The 23,261-nt window shown below is 40.1% G+C and overlaps 1 protein-coding gene across 1 annotated transcript in view; it reads left to right on the top strand.

Moving 5' to 3' along the window:
- Nucleotides 1–23,261, top strand: part of DLG2 (discs large MAGUK scaffold protein 2) — a 958,242-nt gene that overhangs the window by 14,112 nt on the left and 920,869 nt on the right. Inside the window, exon 3 of the mRNA XM_088140514.1 lies at nt 6,606–6,737. Coding sequence (XP_087996640.1) covers nt 6,606–6,737 — 132 coding nt within the window. The remainder of the gene's footprint in view (nt 1–6,605; nt 6,738–23,261) is intronic.

Below are 23,261 nucleotides of genomic sequence, written 5' to 3'. Positions count from 1 at the left end.
GCAGGGATGGCTAAATTAATGTCCTTAATTAGAGAAAAGACAATAGTTACATTTATGGCTCACTGGAAACCCCTTACAGACTTTTTGCATGAAACAGAAAAAAATGCACTTATGACTTGTGGTTTTGGTGATTAGAGTAAAAAATGGATAATAGAAAAAAGTGAGCTTTTTTTTGTAATTATAGAGTAAGAGATAATTTTGTAATTGTATTTGCTGCAGGGAAAATCTGAAGCTTTCTATTTCTTTTTATTCTTTCTCACTGCACTTTTCCTTTTTTCTTCCCGTCTTTTTTCCTTGTTCTCTCGATTTTATATTGGTGTTAGTTTTCATGTTCTCTTTAAAACTTAATAAAATTTATGAAAAAAATAACACTTAAGGAAAACAAGGAGAATATACGGTGGGAAAGTGCTTATATTTAATAGAAAAACGGTAAGAATATTCTTTTAATGTCAGGAGTTGGACACTGTTGCGTTAAGGGCATGTCCATCTAGTCATCAATAATCAAGTCTAGCGCCTTTATCTTTACTAATATGCCCATTAAGTGCGGCACCCACTTACTTATGCATCCAAATAGCAGCCTTATGTTGGATTAGTAGACATACTGCCATCCCTGAGGGCTGTCTGCAAGGTAAAACGAACAAGTCCAACACAATTCTGTAACAAGGCATGGAGATGTAATAGGCATCTTTTAGGATGCCAACCTGACTTCCGTTCCCTTTTCTAGGTTGCTGTATTGCATTTTCAGGTTTTCTATGTCTTTCCCTTCACCAATGTACTGTAGCTACTGAGCATGTTGGAACTTCATTAGAACGTGGATGGTTTCAGGAGCTCTTTGCACCAACTTCTAGCATGCTTTCTATTTCTCAGAATACTTCTGAGAATACTTCTGAGAAATAGAAGAAGAAAAGAAAAGAAAGGAAAAATTACGAAAAGTACATGCTTTCCAAATCTTGAATGTGCTCACTGGACTAAAAACAATGACAGATCTTTCTGTGATGTAGATCAGTCATCTGGACTGCCCAGAGCGACTGCCACCAATTGATAGAGCTGGTTTCTCAGAGGAGCTGATGGCAACCTTCCTTCCTTTTCTCCATCGTTGCAGGCAGCAGGCAGGGCCAATGAAAAATATGTCCTATCTATATATGAAAATATTGGCAGCTGAAATACTTTGTACAGTAGGCAGGGACAACCTCTGGATTTCCAGATCTTGCAGCATTAGAATTCCTGGTGGTCCCAACCAGTATAGTGAGTCAGGCTGGGATTTGTATTTCAGCAACATCCAGTAGGTTACAACAGTTTTTCCCAACTTGGGCAACTTCCAGATATGTAGCTTTTCAGCAGTGGTCATATGACTTGGGAATTGGAGAGTTCTTGGTGCTCTCTGAGTTTCGTTGTTTGCTTGCAGACATTTCATTACCCAATTAGGAAACCTAGGAAGGTAACAAAAGACTAGAACACATTTGCTCCAGCAGCCAACACTTAGATAAGCAGGGCTCAACACCAGAGAAACAATCAGGCAGAAAACAATACAGGCAGCCCTCAACCTACAACCATTCCTTCAGTGACCATTTGAAGTTACAACAGCACTGAATGAATGGTGGTTATGGCCAGTCCTCAGTTGTGATCAGTTGCAATATGCCACACTCACATAATCGCCATTTGCCACCTTTCCTGCTGGCTTCCCCAAAAAGTCAATGGGGAAGCCAACAGGGAAGGTCGCAGGTTGCTGGGGTAAGTTCCCCCCACCTGCACACCCTCCCCCAGTCCATCTGCACTGGCACTGTGCTGGCCACTCATACACCCCTTCACACCTCTCTGACCCTTGCCATGCCACCCTCGCACACCTTCCCCGACCCTCACATCCTATTGTACCCTCCCTGACCTGCACCACACCTCTTGTGCACCTCCTCACACCCTTGAGAATCCTCCCAGGCTCTTCCTGGACCCCCTCACTCCTTCCCCCACTTACCTGCCTGCTGGCCTGGGACTTGTAACTTCCTGCCAGCTTCCCCACTGACTTTGGTTGTGGGAAGCTGGCAAGAAGTTGTCTCACCGAAGGACCGTGGGATTTGGTTAACAAAGGCAATCGGAACTGCAGGGATTGCCATCGCTAAGCGATGCAGTTGCGCTTTATGACCGCATCCCTTAGCAATGGAAATTCCGGTCCCAATTGCTGTCGTAAGTCAAGGACTACTTGTACTCTAAGCAAACCAACCCCACTATATATAAACATAAAGCAAACCCCACACTCACTTGTACTGATGACGTTACCTAATTGGGTAATGAAATGTCTGCAAGCAAACAAACAAGCTCAGAGAGCACCAAGAACTCCACGGTTCAAGCCTGAGCTACTTATATTCTCTTCTGTTGGTTTGGGAATTATGGAAAGTGAAATCTGCATATCTGGCAATTGCTCAAGTTGGGAAACTCAGGTATAAGCTTATCAAGAGGTAGAAGACTAGTCTTAGGAAGTTTATCTCATAAACAGCAGCTCAATCCAGGTGCCAAGAAACCTGCAAAGAATCATTTCAAAGCATTCAAAGAACCTCTGCTTTAATAAGTTCACTATAAATGAGGGTTGAATGTTCCTCTTAAAGTTTCCAAGATTCTGTATTTACCTCCAGACTAGCATTTAAGATTTCTTGCTGGAGTCTGGGTGGTTCTTCCTGGATCTTGCCCAGCTGTGGGGAGCTTGACAAAAAATTAACTGCTGAGATTGGAAAGAGAGAGTTTGCTGAGGGCCCCATCTTTGAGAGAAAGCCACCTGTAGGGATCCCAGTGCGAGCTTTCTTGGTGGTGGTCCCCTTTCTTTGGAACAGTTTGCTCCAGGATATCCTGTCCTCCTCCACCTTTCTGGGCTTCCAGAGGGCTATGCGTGGCTCTTTAAGAATGCATTTCGGAAGGTGGAAGTATAGTGGGATGGTGCTGTTATGGTTTGTGGGGTGTTTATGTGTTAATTCTTGTGGCATTCTGTAAGCTGGTGACAAGAACCCATGGGAATTTAGTAGCACAGAAATCAAATTAAATAGATAAATGAGGCAGGCTGTGGAATGTCTTTCAAAGCCACAATTCTATGGAATTGGTGCTGTTTTGTGTTGGATCAATGAGGCACTGAATTCAGTGTTGTCTGTGCCACCTGGCAGGTTGATTTTGAGGGTTCTTCCCATCATTTGTCCATTGCCTTGTTGTTTTTTTAAAGTTTCCACAAATCATCTGCTCTTCTGCTAGGGGGTCCAAGCTACTGTGTTGTCAGAAGGTCAGCTACAGAGGGTTACCTCGAAATTACATGAACATCAGTGTATGGATAAACTCATATTTAAAATGCATTGCTATCGCTTTCATCTTAAGCCTGATTGCAGTTTAATCTGTCCAAAACCCAGGTAGCATTCTAACTTGAGTTGAAATTAATCTGATTAAAATGATTGACTGGTGGTTTTTTATGAAGTACAGTTTGTACAGCTGATTATTCCTTTAGCTGATTGGTGCTTTTAGGATTGCCACCTTTATTGTACAGTCTTGCTTTTAGTAGCAACCTCTTACACCATAGAGGAGTCTAGCACGGGGCCCCCTAGCCTCCAGATGTTGATAAACTACATCTTCCCGCAGCCTCAGCCAACATAACCAATGGTGAAGGATGCTAGGAATTGTAGTTCAGCAATTGGGGGACCATTCTCCTTTCATGAACACTCAGTGGAAAAACAACTGTAGTCTGATAAAATAATTGATGTTATGTTGGTGTAAAGGTGCAGGATCAGAGTTGTTGTTAAGGTTGGCAACCTTTCCTTGATTCCAAAAGGAGCCAGCTTCTCTGCTTGAGCCCAAAGCTTGCAGCTGGCCCTGGAGAAAGAGAAAGAGAGAGAGAGAAAGAAAGAAAAAGAATGAATGAATGAATGAATGAATGAATGAATGAATGAATGAATGAAGTGGGATTAATAAAAGATCTGAGATGTTTAGAAAAATAGCACTGGGAGAAAGTGTTGTGGAGAACCTGTTTTGGGTCATCTCATCTGACCCAAAACATTTTCAGAACACCAAGATGACTTTGACAAATTTTGAAAATACTACATTAATGCTAGTTAGTAATCAGCAGAAGTCCCAGGGCTATAGGCTAAGCTGGGAATTCAGGTCAACATTCTGGAAGAAGGCAGCAGCAAACCACTTTTGTATTTTTGCAGAAAGCTACAGGAATGCGCCTGTGACGTTACCAGCTCAATTCAAGGGGATTTCAGTTGCTTGCTTCCTAAAATTAGGGAGCTATTCCTGAGAACAGCATCATCGTTAGCTACTGCTTACCTAATTTAGCTTATGGAAAGCAGGAATAGCTCGACTGAACCTCATATAGTGTCTTGGCTGCGAATCCAATGTGCCTTAGAAATCAGAGAAAGGGGATTTGACTTTACCTGGTGGTCTTACACAAGACAGTGGAAGTACCCAACTTTTTATCTTTTGTAATGCTTCTTGCAAGTAGGTTTTCTTCCAAAGAAATCACTGAGTTGCAGCTAACCACCATTGCCCCCATACTTATGGGGCCCAGCAATACTCTCGTAAATAAAGAACTTGCAAAAGATTAATGTTTTGCAGCATGCCATCTTCCAATTATTATTTTACTTTTTTTTTTTTAAATGTCAGATGGGTCAACAATATGGGGGGGGGAAGTCCCTGAGCATATTAGAGCCTGTGGCCATAATATTTCCTCTGTTAATCCCAATAGTTTCTGGCCTTCAGCTGTGATTTAACCGTGTTTTTTGAGGCTTGGGCTTGGCTTGCAGCCAACTGGCATATGGTGGATGCTTAGGCAGAATGGAAAGAAGGCCCAGTTGATTACAAAAAAATATACTGTTAAAGCGTAGACCCATTTGTAGCTAGATATGTCTTACAAAGAACTGAGGAAGACTTTCTCACCTTCACTCACCAACAAAAGAGAATGGGAGCGGGCAGCCTTGCTCCTAGTCACTCACGCCCTGGTCATTTCCCAGTTGGATTACTGCGAAGGGGCTGAACTTGAAGACCATCCAGAAACAACAGCCGATCTAGAACGTGGCACTGTTGCTGTGTGAGCTGCACTGGCTTCCAGGATCTTTTTCTGATTTCACATTTTTATCCTTTCTAAGGAAGCCATGCGGAAGCCCATGCTTTGATAAATAATAAACTGAAGCACAGAAACATACATTGGAACAGAACCAATGCAGAAAAAAGTGGGAATATTATTTCCTGTGACTTGAAATCTGTACTTCGATTGATGCAGCCTGATGTATGTTTTTTTTAAAAAATCTGATTAGACTTACATAGGCAGAGTAGGAGCACTATCAAAACTTGCTCTAGCTTTGGGCTTGTCCTGGCAAAGCAGGAGCGAGTATAGGAAGCACTTTTTGCTGGCACAGGGTAAGCAGGAATTCTGTCAAAACCTGCTCTGGGTTCCCTCATGCTTTGCCTGCACAAACCCCAGTTCCTTGATTTGTTAGTCTGATAAACCGGTTTATAGATTTTTTTTTTTAAAAAAGCCTGCACTAAAATTTTTGTTTTTGCAGCACATTTCTCCAAAGTTGTTCGTTTTTATCTGCAGTTTGCCTAAGGTCCAGAGGATTGGCAAGCCCTTTTCCCAGTATAATGCATCTTTGTATGTTATTTTCCTATATCTGCTTTTAAACGGCCTTTTCTCTAAGAAACTTTTTTTTTTAATTGGCAAACTCCAAACTGCTAAATTTGAAAACTGAATTTTGAATGATAACGTTTCGGTTTATGCACTGTTTAAAAAATGAGAGAAGTTTCTTGAGCCTGGTCATTTGTATCTCAAGTGAAAATTCTGGACTGATTTGTTCTCGGATCCATTTGTTTGCTTTCCCGGCTATCTGTGCATCCTCAAGAGTCTTCTCAGGCATAAAGTTAAAAAGTGTCAATACTTTTTCCATCCTGCTTCCTCAGAGCCCAACTTTTGCGTCCACAGAGCGTCACAAGAAAAAAAAACAGTACAGTTTCTTAAGTTTCTTAGAGTCAGAAAATGACTCAAGTTTCTTTTGCTTGATCAATAGAAAAAATACAAGAACATGTTGGTGGTGGCTTTTTATTGCTCGGTCCTGTGAGTAATTATGTAAATGTGTTATATGAACTGTATGTTAAGAAAAAGTGGGGGGGGGAGGTTTTGGTCACAGCTGCAGTCTTGACTTTTTTGACTGCCCCCTCTGCAGATGCCCTTGAATTGGAATTTTTCTACGTGCCATACAGCTGCCTTGCATTTTAAAGAAATTATTTAAAGGGCTTTCTCATTTTGCTCTTCATCGGAGTAACAAATAAGCTTCCAAAGTAGTTGATGAGATCAATAATAAACAAGGCAACCTCTGCCCTGAGATGTATGTCTAAAATGCTTAACACAAAAGGATAAAGTGGTGAGGAAGGCAAAGGAATACAAACCTATAATTTATTTATTTATTGTTAAATTTGTGTGCTGTTTTTAACCATTACCACTAAGCTGTGCCTCTTCACTGTAGACCTGAGTAAAACCAAGTTATGGATTAATTAGCAATTGGCAAATGCATCCCCTTGTTTTGCACTTCTTTTCTTTTCCAAGGTTCAGCTAACCATTGTTACATTATTATTGTTTTCTTTAGACACTGATCGAGCTTTAGCACTTCTGGAAGATTATTGCAAGAGGCTAAAAAAGCCAGAGGAGCAGCAACTGAAAAAAGCCATTAAGAAGGTGATGGGCATCTTTAAAAGCAGCTTGTTCCAGGCGTTGCTAGGTATGTGAACGGACGCTGCTTTTTCATGCTTTTATGCTTCATTGATCTGGATGTTGTCACAGACAGCTTTTGAAAGGGGTCCCCAAACCACTTCCTGAGATGTGGGAATGCTGAATGCTGTTTGACTACTTTGGTGTATTAGCTATAATAACTATGAGCGATGCCCCCATGGGAGGCAAGTCTCCTTTTTTATGCTGCTAATGTGGCCTTTTCCCCTTGCTATTTGCTTTGTGAGAAAGATCAATGGTTTTCTAAAGGAACCAATATTTAGGGCAGTGTTTCTGAACCTTAATAACTTTAAGATGTGTGGACTTCAACTCCCAGAAATCCCCAGCCAGCAATACTAGCTGGGGAATTCTGGGAGTTGAAGTCCACACATCTTAAAGGTGCTAAGGTTGAGAAACACTCATTTAGGGGAAAAAATCGTCTCCCGTTGGAGCAGAGGAGCAAAAAGTTTTCCCGCTTTCCCAGAACCATGGTCCTAATCCAGCTTACAGTTCCCTCGCAAATGCTCTTTGCTGGAAGCTTAAGGAGGCTTAATACTGCTTCATGGTTGATGCTAAGAGTTTATTTATTTATTAACGATGATTTTGGTGGGAAATGGACTGTTTTGCTGAGGAACGTCCTATAAATTATCACTGTCAAAAATAGGGAGGGGGCATATTCCCATTGATCCTGAACATGTTCTGGGTTTTATAAGTATTCCAACAGAATTGCCCATTTCCAGGGATTTTCTCTGAGAAGAAGATAGGTGTGGAAGCAGCTTTTACAGATCTCACAATGTGTCCATGTTTGCATTAACACACTTAACCAGTCATTACAAGATCTAGGGTCTGCTTTCATGATAAGCTTGCTTAGTTATAAGCATGACTTCTTTTTACATTTGTGTGACTAAGTGTGCGAATCTAGTCCTTTTACTGTTAGTTTATACTATATTGTGCAAACCGAGAACATGGGTTTTCAATAACCAGATTGAGCAGATTATGTAAAAGCAGCCGTTGACTTCTGTGGGCAGGAGAGAAATCCTAGAATTGCTGGATAGGAATTTAGCGTCCATAGTACAGCAATACCTGTGCTAGGATCAACCCCAAAATGGCAGCCAGACAATGGAGTTGTGCAGAAAATGTCCTCAGGAACTTGAATCTGGGATTTTCTTCTTGGCAGAAATGACACAATAGCATCTGGTTTCCTGCTGCTGATTTTAATGCTTCTAATCCTGGACATTGATTCTCTGCTCCTTCTGTGATAGTGCCCATAACTGCTTCCTTCTTTCCCTTCTCCAAGGTATGGCTTTTGGGAGAGGCAGTTGGTGTGGGAGGGTGTGATCCAGAGATAGTAACAGTAAGTGCCTGGAGAGGAGCCAGCCAGAGCAAAATGGAAGTTACCTGTTCACAGGTTGGGTTGCATCTCAATTCTGCTCCCAGTCATTCGAACAGTACTGCTTTCACATCAGATGGTTGCAACAGCTGTAATCTTGGAAGCGAAAAGTAGCCTCAACTCTTGAATTTGTCGGGATGTATAATGTACAGTGTTGAAATGGCTTCAGTCTATAAATGTTTCCTCTTCACAGGAACGTCAATAAGATACATTGATAGAAATGATTGGGAATCTGTTCTTACTTTTCTGTTTGGAGAGGACTTTGTATTTTTTCCATATGCTAAATATTTTGAGAAGAAACCAAAAAATGAAAGGTTTGAACCCAAGCCTACCTTCCTAATGCAAAAATGTATTCAGAAGATCATATTTTATTAAACCAAGATTTTTATACACACATGGAGCCTTTTACTTTTCTTCTCATGGAGAACAAAAACTATGGAATTTGTTATTAACTACAGATTTGCATTTGTCCAGCTATAATGATTAGCTTATAATAATGATAATAACCAGGATATTAATTCATGGATAGATGGTGGCTTAATATCCTACTTCCTCCAGATTTAGCACACATGTTTTTTCCAGTTTAGATGAAATGGTAAAATATAGTTAAGTACACAATTTCTGGTTTTATAATGACTCAAGTAAAGGAGTTCCACGAATGGTGGAAAGGTTTATGTGTCCTTGGGTTAGTGTGATTGCCCCAACCAGCTTTTATGATGAAAGAATCAACAAGCTGGGAAAAGAAAAAGTGGTGGTGGAGGTGAAAATACATATATTTATTTTTCTTCCTGATTTGGAATGAACTTTCTTCATTCCCCTGGTGCTTTTTAATACTATTAAAGAGATTGAAATGGAAAAGCACATAATCTCTTGTTATAAAATTGTTTTGCAATTTAATGGCTTAGAGCCGCTGGTTTTCTAAAGTAGTTGTCTGAACATATTCCAGGCTCTAAGATAATGCTGTTGTGTAATCAATAATCAGGTTTGGTTACGTAATTTCTGCTTTTAATAATTATGCTTCTGACATCTGTTTGAGACCATTTGGGGTCGATTGCCATGTTAATATGCTAGCATTTCCGATCTTCCTTTTAAAGTTCTGTGGCTGCCTTTGCAGATTTTATCATAAAGGGTTTTATCTCTGGGTTTTAAATCCTGCCTCCTCCCGGTTTTTGTGTTGTGACATAACATTCAGAAATGCCCAAAGAGCTATATTGAAGGCCACTTTTTTAAACATTGGCTTCCCTGGGGACACGCACAGTGTTCCATCAGAGAAGATCCCAATCTCGGAATGAGTTATGAGCTCCAGAAACAGTCCAACCCAGAATTGGGCCCAGAAGATTCAAAATGGGTTTGCTTCAAGGTGAAACCATTTTTGGACCGCCACAAAGATCCTGTTCCAAGTTTGCCCATGGCCTTTTTCAGGGCTGGCATCATCAAGGGCAGAACATTTTTACATACTGCTGTATTTCACTTAAATAACAACGAAACATTTAGGCACTTGGGGATCAAATCCATGCCATGCCAAGTTGGCCTAAAGCAAGGTTGGCCCCAGCCATTTGGCTACCTGAAACAAAAAACAAGATGCTGTTGTTCCCTTTTTGTGGGCAGAAACTTGGATCTTTATCAGTAATAGTGAGATAATACCTTCACGGCCCTAAAGAAAGATAGATAGTTGAGGGGGGCAGCCAGGGGCTCACTGCACGGGCCACAAACCTTTCCCCCAATTCCTGTTGCTACTTCCTAGTGTCAGCCGTCTTCTTGTTTCTTGTTGTCATTTTCCACATGCTCTTGGGAAACCCACAGGTAGGACTTGGAGATGGCACCTTCTCAGCAACTGATAAGTAGAGGTAGACTTCTCTTGAGTATGGAGCATTAAAGACAAGTGGGCACATCTAGCAGTTTCCTTTCTGGATTGTTCTAGTGTACCTTTCAGACTGCCTAAATAGTGACTACATCACGCCCTGGGCATTTCCAAAAATTAAAACGGAATATTCCCCTCTCACATACATATTGGAAAAAAATTGTATGGGAGTTTCCCCATTGCTACTAATCATTCATAAGAGGCTCAAGCATGTATGAAGGATACATCTTTTTGATAAGGTTAAGGAACTCTTTAGTGCATTCAGATAACAATGAACACTTGAAGGGTTCATGGTACTCTCATGTTGGCAACATGATCTGTGACATTCATGTTTTCCAATATGGAAAGTTCACCTGGATTTTTTAGTTAGATCTCATGGAAAGTATTTCTTCCTTTTGCCTGACCCGAATGCCTGTCAATTATAACCAAAGCCATTTCAAATTTTTGTAAGAGATTAGAAGCTCACCTGAACGCTGAGGGCAGCAGGGGGCATGGCTGGCTATATAGAAATATTTGACTGGTCATGGCTGAAAATTTCAGTTCAGTTCAGGGGTGTGCATGTCTATGGGGGGGAGGTTTGATTAAAAAACTCTTTTTTTTAAAGGGAGGAAATAACTTCTGTTGAAAATCATAATTCTGATACTAAGTTTTGGCACTACAAATCTAGAAGGCTGCTATAATGGGTTGCCTCATCCTGGTTTATTGGACTAACTGGCTTGTTTGATAATATGTAGTTAAGCAAACCGTGGTTTAGTGGGATGTGCGAACAAGTTCAAAATGCATGGGAGTAGGACTTTCAAACTCTACACGAAAATACAACTGTAAGGCAGTTCTCCTTTTTTTAGCTCAGACACAAGATGTTTGAAGAATTTTTTTTGCAAACTGCTGTAAAAACACTTGATCCAGAACTCCTAAACAACATTTAATTAACATTGGATTGTGTACCGTGCAGATTTTTGCAATTCAGTTCTTGCCATCCAAACTTCATGTTTCACGATATATGTAGAAATGTATATGTTGCAAGAGAATATATTCAAAAGACAGGAAATTTGCTATATTTCCTTTTACAATTTTCAGATTAATGGGGAAATGAAGCAGAATGGCTTTATGAATTAACATATGAAATGGAAACATCTTAGTTTGATAACTATGGTTACATTGGTATAAAAAAAAATGTTTCTCATGCAGCTTAGAAGCAAATAACTGTATACACATAAATATAGACAAATATATAATAGTATTCCACTTCTCATTAAGAAAAATCCCAAAGGATTTTTTGTTTGTTTGGTCATTTGGAAAAGTGCAGTGTTTTCCAGCTTACAGACTAGTGCTCCACAATGAGAACAGAGGAAACAGATTGATATGAGGAGGGAAATGTGTAATACTACGTGTGAGTGTTTTTGCATAGAATCATCTCTATAAATCTCTATTATTATAAACCATCCCTTTTGGGGGAGATCGGCAGCATATAAATTTAAAAGCAAATAAATAAATAAATAAATAAATAAATAAAGGATCATTTTGTTTTGAATGGGGAATTAATGTGGCACAAGTAGCTATAATCATTTTATGCAGCATTAGGTAAAATCTATATCAGGCCCAGCCCAAGAACGGTTCCTTTATTTGCTTACACGTTATAGACAGAATCTTACCAGACTAAATCTATACTACTGCAACTAGTGGATATACCCCAGGAGATTCTAGGGAGAGGCTTTCCTGAACCTCTTATACCTCCCACGCTCCCCCTGTGGACTGTGTTGTCTTCTGTCTCCTTTCCCTTCCTGGAATGCACCCCCTCCTTCCTGATAGCCTTGATCTCTGTTGCTCTCCACCACAATCTAATTGCTATCGTTTTTCTAAAACTTGGATAAATCCTGTCTTAAAAGTATAAACATTTCCTGTACACCAGCTTTGTTCATGTTACTCTGTGACCTCCCTTGTATTTTAAAACTGGAAAAAATTACAACAGTGAAATAAGATTCTAGAGTTTTGGATTTTTTGTGGTTCTTGATATTTAGCAAAAGAGATCAAAACACCAAAACTACTATAATTACTCATGTGTTATTGTGTTGTCAAAAAAATGAGCATGGAAAAGAAAATTGTAGTGCTTGTAATGCCAGTGATGAACTATAATAAGAGTCAGTTTAACATGCATATTAATAATCTGGATTCAATTCATGTGAATATTCAGTTGGTCCCTTGAGTAGAATCACCCATTTTTTTAGTTGTAGGCATACTTGAAATTTTGCCAACGCACTGTGGGTACTCTCCCAATATGGCAGCCACAATGGTCTATGGAGCCAATCATAAAACAGCCATTTACTGAGAGATGAATCAGCTAGGTGTGAGAATTGGTTCTCATGCTATCAAAACAACTTGATAGCAAATTGGATAATAAAGAATAAGTAGAAGCAAGGGATCCTGTCTCAAAATGAGAGGTGTTATGGTTTTGGTAGCTGCCTGAGATTGAAAGCAAGATTCTCACAGAGCCTTCATTGTCAAGTTTTATTGAGCTGCAAGGGTAGGGTTATGGGAGTTTCATCAACTTAGTTATTACTCATACACAGAACTAATAACTCCCTGGAGAGAAAAGTGAGAAGGAGAACTAAACATAAAGGATTTGAACACTGAGTCTCCAAAGTTGCTGAAATAATTTGATATGACATCTTAAACTTTCTTCAGTAAATCTTAGGTATCTCTTGGATTACTTACGAGTTTGTCTAAGTGGTTCATTCCTGTCTGTAGGGTGATGTCTGAGACTAGTTGCTCTGAAGCATGCTGTCCAGTCTTGTAGGATGCTTCTCATCTTCATATTTTTTTTCTGGACAACTGATCCCCCTCCCAAGAATGGTATTAAGTTACCATTACCCACCATTTCATTTTCTATCAACATATCTTGAGATCTGTGTGGGACTTCTTGGCATTGGTTGAAATGTAGGCTATGGTAAATGTTAGTACTTTGCTTTGAAACCTTAGCTTCCCATTTTTGTAAAAAAATTAAAGAATCTGAAAGAATTGAAATCAGATTGGGCAGAGTGGATGAGTAATGTTCAAAGTGAATGAATAATGTTTAGAACATTATCTAAACATGACCCTTTTTAGGAAAATCCATTCCACAATTTGTCATTTTCCACATTTTTCATCAGTCATTGCTCCCTATCTACTGGTTATGTTTGATTATAATTGAGCTTCTGTTAGTTTTCTGTTTGTTCTTTTTTCCCTAAAAAAGTATTATACTTCTCTGAAACTTGAGATTTCCCAAGCCGGGTGATAAGTGCTATCTGTGAATAGTTGATATTGTTTGGGTTCTATAAAGGTGCATATTCAGGAATGAATGGATGCAAGCAATGTGTGAAACTACAATGTTACATCTCCCCAAATCTTATATATTGTTACTTTGGTCTGATAACAGCTATACATTCGGTAATAAACTGAAAAAAATATGTGGGGGTCCTTCATTTTCTTACTAATTTCATCTGTGGATTATCGTGATAGAACGTCTAATACAATGTTTCTTAAAGTGTGGTCTAGGATCCCTGGGCATCCCCCAAGCACTCTTAGGGGTCTGTGAAATCAAAATTATTTGCCAGCCTATGTTGAAACATAATACAATATTAAAATCTCATCAAATAATCATGAGAAGGGGTCCTGAGAGAAAAAGGTTTAAGAAAACTGGTCTGACACACTCTAGGGAAATCTGGGTGGCTCACCACATGAAAAACCTGTCATAAAGAAAATCACAAAAACAAAATTTTCAAGCAACAGAAAAATAATAAAATAATATCAATCACCAAAGATAAAAAGCAATCATTATGACATCAAAACTATACTCCAAAGGCCAAAAGAAGAGAATATTTTTTCCTTCTTTCCTAAATAGTTTGGGGGTCATCCTACATTTGTCTACTGGTTAAGTGGGATGTTACTATTCCATTAGAGACTCTTAGCCAACATCAGGTAATAGCATGGTGGGTATTAATTTACATCAGTAAATACCAGTTATGATAATATCTGTCCTTTCCATAGCCAGCACACATCATGCCACAGCACATCTGATTTGCATCCTGGTAATCAGTCTCTCTTACTAGCAACAAAGCTAGTGGAGATGACAGTATTCCAGATGAGTTATTTAAAATACTAAAAGATGATGCTGTTAAAGTGCTGCACTCAATATGCCAGCAAGTTTGGAAAACGCAACAGTGGCCACGGGATTGGAAAAGGTCAGTTTACGTTCCAATTCCAAAGAAGGGCAATGCCAAACAATGCTCAAACTATCGCACAATTGCACTAATTTCACACGCTAGCAAGGTTATGCTCAAAATCCTACAAGCTAGGCTTCAGCAGTATGTGAACTGAGAACTACCGGATGTACAAGCTGGATTTCGAAGAGGCAGAGGAATTAGAGATCAAATTGCCAACATTTGCTGGATCACAGAGAAAGCATGAGAGTCCCAGAAAAACATCTACTTCTGCTTCATTGACTATGCAAAAGCCTTTGATTGTGTGGATCACAACAAACTGTGGCAAATTCTTAAAGAGATGGGGGTACCAGACCATCTTACCTGTCTCCTGAGAAATCTGTATGCGGGCCAAGAAGCAACAGTCAGAACCCGTCACGGAACAACCGATTGGTTCAAAATAGGGAAAGGAGTACGACAAGGCTGTTTACTGTCACCCTGCTTATTTAACCTATATGCAGAGTACATCATGAGAAATACCAGGCTGGAAGAATCACAAGCCGGAATTAAGATTGCAGGGAGAATCATCAACAACCTCAGATATGCAGACGATACCACCCTAATGGCAGAAAGTGAAGAAGAACTAAAGAGCCTCTTGATGAGGGTGAAAGAGGAGAGTGCGAAAGCTGGCTTGAAACTCAACATTAAAAAAACTAAGATCATGGCATCTGGACCCATCAATACCTGGCAAATAGAAGGGGTAGAAATGGAAGCAGTAACAGACTTCATTTATTTGGGCTCCAAGATCACCACAGACGAAGACTGCAGCCATGAAATTAAAAGACGCTTGCTCCTTGGGAGGAAAGTTATGGCAAACCTAGATAGCATATTAAAAAGCAGAGACATCACCTTGCCGACAAAGATCCGCATAGTCAAAGCTATGGTTTTTCCAGTAGTAATGTATGACTGTGAGAGCTGGACCATAAAGAAGGCTGAGCACCAAAGAATTGATGCCTTTGAACTGTGGTGCTGGAGAAGACTCTTAAGAGTCCCCTGGACTGCTAGGAGGTCAAACCAGTCAATCTTAAAGGAAATCAACCCTGATTGCTCATTGGAAGGATTGATAATGAAGCTCAAGCTCAGATACTTTGGTCACCTAATGCGAAGAGAGGACTCTTTGGAAAAGACCCTGATGCTGGGAAAGATGGAAGGCAAAAGGAGAAGAGGACGGCAGAGGGTGAGATGGTTAGAGAGCATCACTGAAGCAATGAGCATGAAACTGAGCAAACTCAGGGAGGCAGTGAAGGACAGGAAGGCCTGGCACAATATGGTTCATGGGATCACGAAGAGTCGGACACGACTTAACGACTGAACAACAACAATCAGTCTCTCTATGCTTATAGCCGATTAGATATTTTAGAGACAGCTAACATCAATAATGCACAAATGCAAGGAGAAGAAATTCAAACCTCGATTAAGAACTATTATAAATTGGTGAAATGACTTCCAGATAATGCTGTGTGAGACAATGAATATGTGCTGATGTGTTGCTGGCTGTGCTGTGTGCTACTTTGGAGGAGACTTGAAACTTGCTGGAAGATGTCATGTCCTGTCAGCCCTTTGAGGTAGACCAAACTAGGAAACCAAAGTTATGAATGCTAATTCTAATTGTATTGTAAGGTTATAGTAACAGAATCCTTTAAGTCTGAATGTGCTCCCCCCCCCCCCGTCTTTATCTTTGTGAGAACTAGGGAGGATCATATCTGAGACGCTTTCGCAAATTACATTTCTACCTCTTGGATTCAAATTTCTTTTATCTCTTCCTCTTGTTCCTCAAGGTTATTCCTTCTGCCCATTACAGATCCTTATAAACAGTATCGCCTGGGTTTAGTGGAGCAGAAAGCCCACCAACAATTGTTAACTGCTACTAGAGAAAAGTCAGTAAGTTCCCTCTCTCCTTACATTTATTTAGATGTTTATAAAAGTCTATGGCCTTTCTAATAATTCTGGAGCATAACTTGTTACATGGATGCTGATGTTCACCAGATTTCATTTGTAACTTTAGTCTTTGTGATTGGTGTTCCTCCAATGCTCACCTTGTATTTTCAATCAGTAGAAACTGAGCACTTCTCCAAGGAATCCTTTCATGTAGATGCAGCAGAGGATGGATATTTGGAACATTTAAAAAGAAAACAATGGTGGATTGCCAGCAAGAATCCTTGGTGGTCCCTTAATATTTCCATGGATGTCCTTTTCTGAGAATTGTGTGCTCCTTTTAACACTCTTCCTGGTCTTCCTGTTTAATTTCAAGCTAGGATAGTCACTATTCTTTTTTGGCTTTGAATAGCAGAAGTGAAATTCTCCAGAGGAGCTCTTTTTTTTAGGCAAAGGCAAGGAGACCTCTCAGTTTCTATTGACCCATGTAGGGAAGGGTATAGAAAAGGAGTCTGAGGGCAAATACAAAGGAGGAATGTATGGTTAACCTGCAAAGGATAAGATTAATGGCAGAAAAATAGTTTAAGCCAATGAGATGGCTAAATCTCTACATTCTCAAACCAGCAGCACTTTTCTTTTTCAACTCGACAATTGGATCAGAATTTAATTTCTGATAATAGTAGGATTTAAATTAAACAACTTCTGTCCTATTTGTTGAATGATAAAAAATGAAAGTTTTCTTCCCCTCTTCCTCTTTCTTTGAGGGGTAGCTAACTTCTGAGTAGATGTGTAGGAATGCATCGTAAATCTTTATTGATTTAGAACTTGCTGAAATCAAGGTGATTTTAAAGTGCTTAATCTATACCCATAAATTGCTTGCTGCTGAATGATTCACTTAATTAATCTCATGCGATTGCAGAAAGTGTGGGTTTATGGCCTTGATCACGATGCAAAACTTTGCTTAGCCTTTCTCCAAATATAGCCTTCTCTGGCTAATCACATGAGAGTGGGAAACAAGACAAGTCATCAGATCATATTTTTAGATAATCCTGCCTTTCTTGAAATGCTGCTGCTGACTTAATTCAAGAAAAGATATGGAAGAATAGATGAAAAAAAGTGAGGCAGGTCATGTGAAAGCTGAGTGAGAAATAAGCCTGTTATGGTTAATGAAGTTTGAATTTTTATTCATGACATGGAAGACAGATGTATACAAACAACCTTAAGTACCTTATATAAATAGTATTGATGTCTAGATTCAAACTACAGGTAGTAGTTTAGAGAAGGATAAGGGCTCAGTGAGAGCTCATGGTTGTGTTCACTTAACCAGATCAGTTTGAAGAGCAAGTGGTTGCCTTCTTATAGCATACTAACCTTGGTTAGTGATAATATTGGTTAGGTTTTGTTGTCATTTTACCTGTTCAGCAAACCCAGCCAGTTTGTTTAGTTGATGGTTCAATGTACTGTGCAACCCTGGATAATAAGTTGATTCAGGAACCAGGTTAAGTGAGTTGTGGGAATATTGCCATTATGTTCTACATGCATAAGGCCCCAGTTTCAGTTCTTGGCATTCCCAGATAATACAAGGATTGTTTAAAGGTTAGCAGTTTGAGCTTCTGGAGAGGTACTGTTCCAGAGGGCAGGGCCAGGGTTGAGGATGTCTTGGGTAGAATACTTTCTTAAACTTATTCTGGATGCTTCATTTCCTAATACAAATAGTACTTGTATGGTAATTGGGACTGGGAACTCCGTTGCTAAGCGATGTGGTTGTAAAGTGTGATATGTGACCATGCCGACTTACGACAGCAGTTCCAGTTGCTGTCTTTGGGCGAATCCCCTGCAGTCGTTTGGTGCGATATCACATGATCACCATTTGTGACCTCCTGCTGGCTTCCCCATTGCTTTTGCTTGTCAGAAACCAGCAGTGAATGTTGCAAGTGGTGATCACATGGCCATGGGGACACTGTGAGAGCCACAGGTATGAGGACTGGTTGTAAGTCTCCTTGTTCAGCACTGTTGTAACTTCGAACAGTCGCTGAACAAGTGGTCACTGAATGAGGACTACCTGTATATCCTTTCTTTATTGACCCTCAATTTTCGTCCCCCTCTTTCCCAATTCCTTATCAAGTAACAGTGCCAACTCGATTTCTTTTTTTTTGAGGGAGCTCTGCAGGACAAAATTGCTGTTATGTCCAGCATTTTTGTTGTTTTAGGATACCTGTAGACATGGAAGAGGTCAGGAGAGCACTTCTGCTTAATTTTATAAGAAAAAGAAAAAGATGGATGAAGGTGTGAGTATCAAGACTGTAGGATCCTGCATCCTTACCTGGTGCTTCATGCAAAGTCATAGGTCCACTTTATTCTGTTCTGGTCAGCCTCTACCACAAATATCATGTCCTGTTCTGGACACCACATTTTCAAAAAATATTCAGAGAAATGACCACGTGCAGAGAAAGGCAAGAGTAAATTATCTGGGACCTGAAAACAAAACCTTGTGAGAAGAAACTGAAGCAGTTAGAACTTTTCAAGTACCTAAAAGGGGAATCATACAGGGAAGCCCATGACCTATACATAGATAACAATTCTGCATAAACATTTCAATAAATGGTAGCTATATTTCATCATGATCCACTTAAATCTTAGGAAAATAGTCCAGCCTGCAGACATGTACTTGATATGTTTTCTGTGACATTATTGTTTTTACTAACACGGTAGCTTTACAGTTGCATATTTGATTTGGATGCTAATCCTGGTAAATAGAGATGGTTTAGAGCAGTGTTTCTCAACCTTGACCACTCTAAGATGTGTGGACTTCAACTCCCAGAATTCCCCAGCCAGCCATGCTGGCTGGGGAATTCTGAGAGTTGAAGTCCACACATCTTAGAGTTCCTAAGGTTGAGAAACACTGGTTTAGAGTGACATCTTGTGGTGGTTTTTCATTGGGAAACATTCTTACATACGTATACCTGTACTGATCATATTTCTCCAAAACCCTGATCTAGCTACCTGCAGCAAGCATTACAAGAGACTTGTTTTTCATTAACATGCTCCCACAGTGGAAGCAGCTTTAAGCTGAATTCCATTAGCCCATCTGATTCAGTATTGTCTGTAATAGCTACCTTCGCACACCAAGTCTAACCTTTTTACATGGCACTGTATGCAATCTCTGGGTTGGTACAATACGCTGACTCTGTTCCCACAACCCATTTAACCTGTGCTAAACTACTAACCAGTTCAGTTTTTTACCACTGGTTCTGGAAGCGGACAGTTGCACTCTAACTAGGTCTAAAGTTTCAATTTGGGGGTTGAGCAGGGTCTCTGCTGACTTTCTTCAGGGGGTACCTGGTATCACATGAGCCTCTTTGCTGTGAGAATGCTGGTAAAGCTTTACGATATACCAGGTCTTTTGCCACTGGCCACCCGGCTAGAAGCAGGCATGGTTTGGCCACAGCATCCAGTCAGGGTTTGGGAGATGTTTTTTGTGCTACCAGCTTTGGCAGTGGGCTCTGTAAATCAGGGTTCCTCAACCTCAGCAACTTTAAGATGGATGGACTTCAACTCCCAGAATTCCCTAGCCAGCAATACTGGCTGGGGAATTCTGAGAGTTGAAGTCCACCCATCTTAAAGTTGCTGAGGTTGGGGAATCCTGCTGTAAATGGTGGGGGTCACTTTTTCAGCCACTCTTCATTCCAGTTCTTTTTCTTGGGTTGGAAACTCTTGGTTTTAGTGATCTGAGTTATGATCATCCACTTTCTGATTGATCGATTTTACATTCTTTCTATGTTGCCTCAATCATACCATTCTGGTGGCCTGTAGGAATTAAAAAGCATAAAGCAACATAATTGCAATAAAAGGATAGTATGTCCAGGTGGCAAACTATAATATAACAGCAATTCCCAATAGATTAGGATTGAAAGAAGCAATCTTGTACAGAACTCTCAGACCTTTGGCCTCAGACCTAACCTCACCTTATGAAACAGTACCTTTTCTAAAATCAGGTAACCCTGGTACAGGTTCAGGGAATACAGTTTTGAAGCCTTACTTTCAACTTCGTAATTGGTGCTTTGCCTTGTCTTGATGCCCTCCACCTTTGCTGGGTGCCTCAGTTCTTCTTAAACGTAAGAGTTGGAAGGGACTTTAAAGACCATCTAGTCCAGCCCCTGCTTAGGGCAGGATCTACTGTAGCATCTCTGACAGAGGACCATCCAGCCTCAGCATGAAGCCCTCCAATGTACCAGCCTGTTCCGGTGGAACTACCTGGAGGTTCCTTCTGGCCTTAAGCCTGAATCAACTTCCTTTTAACTTGTTCCTTAGTGCTGTCGGTTCTGTGTCTTCTACTTCTTGCTCCTAAATAAGATCATAGCCTTTTTTTTTTAGATCTGGCTTGTTTAGTTTTTGTTCCTTCTGCCTATTTGGATTTGGTGTTAGGATCTTTAGAAGTATTGTTTTCCGTTGCACATCTAGTTGACAACCAGCATGCATAAACATTAAGGTACCCTGGCCTCATGATTAATGCCTATAGTTTTTTTTTTTCCGTAAAGGACCAAATCTTGAGCAAATACAGGATTTATCTGTAGTCAGTTGCAATATATCATTCCTTCCAGTTACCTTTCATACTCCACTTGGGTTATAATGAGATTAGGCTTTCATTTTTATATCGATTTCATCATGAATGCACATTAAGCTACATTTTATTAAGCTAAAATGATGTTTTTCATTTTATTCCATATTATTCTCTCACAATTCTTTACAGTAACTTGCTCGCTTCTGTGTTTTTTCTTTCTTCAGTCATTACTAACGTTTATCTAGATGGGAAATGAAAGCTTCCACGGTCTTCGAAAAACCTTTTTTATTGGTGACTGATTAAAGCAATCATATCTGTTTCCAGGATCAAGGTCTCTATTTGCATCAGGCAAATTCAATAACAAAATTTCATGGGAAGGAGAGAATCGTGTTGAATTTGCTTAGACTGCAGCTGGCAAAAAAAGTGAGGCTTCTTTCAAAACCAACCTATCTTAGAGCCACACCAGCTCTTGGACTAACTACAAACAGAATGGAACTTTTCTTGATTAAGACTTACACTTTGCAAGAATAAAGCTTGATACAGAATGGGGCTCTTTGCTTGGAGAGATGATAAAATGCAATTTGTCTCATTTTCACTTCCATTTCTACCTACCTACCTACCAACCTACCTATCTTTCCCCCTGCTTGTTATGTGAATTTGGGTGAGGTTTGGTAAAGTAATGGTAATAAAATTCTTCCCTAGATGAATGAAGGCTTGTTGTTGTAGGGAAAGTTTGAGGATGGAGTAATACATACATCTAGATATGTACAGACAAAAAGGGTAAATTCCTTGGAAAGCTAGTGTGGTGTAGTGGTTAAAGCATTGGATCAGCACCAGTAAGACTCAGAAAAAATAATTATTCAGCGCTGGGAAAGTAGGAAGTGTGAAAAAGAGACTCAGAATAGCCCCACCTAGACCTCGCTGTCCTTAAAAAGGAGTAGTGAAGGTTTTGGACAGGCTTGCAAAATTCTGTTAATCTACCTTAGAGGACAGAAGTAGCATTCCTGGAATCCCTGTGGTGTCTGTTTCTTGATCTGGCCTACTTCAAAGGGCTGACACAGTCCCTCTCCCAGCCCAAGAACCAGTGTGGTATAGTGGTGAAGATTTTGGACTGGAAGCAGGAAGACCCAGGTTCTAATCCCTCCTCAACCATGTAAGTTCTCTGGCTGATTTTGGGTCAATCACTCTCTCAGCCTGACCTGTCATTTTTCCTCTCCCACCCTGTTCTTCTACAGACTGGCCCAAAGTTCTCCAGTTAGTTTCCGAGGCTGAAGGAGGACTAGAGTCCAGAGGTCCCAGTTCCTAGTCCAACCCTGAGCCACTACCACACACTTCCATAGGCAAGGAGGACTTGAATCTTCTGCCCAGGTCAGTCAGTGCAACATCTTCACTATTGAACACTCAGACCCAGGACTGGGTAATCTGTAATCTTGAGGCTCAGACAGTTCTTTTTGGGAACTTCTCCCTCTTCTCTATGTGCTGAATTTAGCGGAATGGTTTCCTCCCATTTTGAGAAAGGGAGCCATGAATACGGTCATATAAGCTTAAAATAAACTTAGCAAAATTACAACAGCAACACAACAATAATCAAGAAAACCCCACTGCTGCAAAAAATGCATTAAAATGGAAAATTCCCTCCTTGTCCATGGCTGTGATACGGCTTGACTGATTTCTTGTAATTTTTCTATCTCAACCCTGCTGAGAGGATGCCCTGGACGACCCCGTGGAAAACGTAAACACCTTCAATCAGGCATCTGTCCCTTGCAACTCCCATCCTGTGTAAAGGAGGAGGTATTTTGCTATGTGATTGGAGCAAGGTAGAAATAATGTAATAAAGAGATGAATCCCCAATACTTTTGCCTTTTTTCCCAAGCAGTTTCTAAGGATGTTAATGGCACAGCTGTGGGCTGCAGAGTGGTGCCATGTGCAAGTTTTAGTTGAATTTATCCATGGAGGTCAGTCTTAATTGGTGAGGCCAGGATATATTTGTTGTTTTTTTGGAACAGCCTTTCCAGTATTGTAAAATACGAAAAGGAAAGGAATTTGAAGTGGCCTTTTCCTCTACTAATGAGAGCAGCGTTTGATGATAGGCTTGTAAAATTTCAATTTTCCTTTGAGAGTCAAGAAGGGCACATTGTAATGTTCATAACTGGCTTGTGCAGCCTTCCCAACATGGTGCCCTCCAGCTGTGTTGGGACTGCAAGTTTCTGCAATTCTCTCTTGGCATGGATATTTGCAGAGTTCGTTCTGAGCAATCTCAGTCACGTGGATGCTATAAAATTGGGGCAAGTACAGCAACTCAACTCAGTACTGAAAAGCAGTAAAAAGGAAGGATGAATTCACTAATAATTATTTAATCCATTGTCAGGGGCAAAGATGGAACAGTTTTAAAGAACAATTCCTTGCTATTGTCAAATCAGACTAAAAAACTGGAACTTATACAAACCAGAAGTTTTAGATGTGGATCTCATGCAAGAGAGATGATAGACCTATTTCCCTCTTCTTTTTCCAAAACGTAGATGGCATTTTTCCGTTTTCTTTTAAATATTATTAAGCTAGGGTAGTTGGGGGTGGGTTGGGCTGTGGAGGCATTAAAAAAAGTAGAATGGTCATAA

Source organism: Python bivittatus, unplaced genomic scaffold (genome assembly GCF_059951505.1).
Source record: "Python bivittatus isolate LINGU-HERP-01145 unplaced genomic scaffold, Pbiv_v1 ctg000340_np1212, whole genome shotgun sequence".
NCBI classification, from domain to species: Eukaryota; Metazoa; Chordata; class Lepidosauria; order Squamata; family Pythonidae; genus Python; species Python bivittatus.
This window is presented reverse-complemented; position numbering and strand designations above follow the sequence as displayed.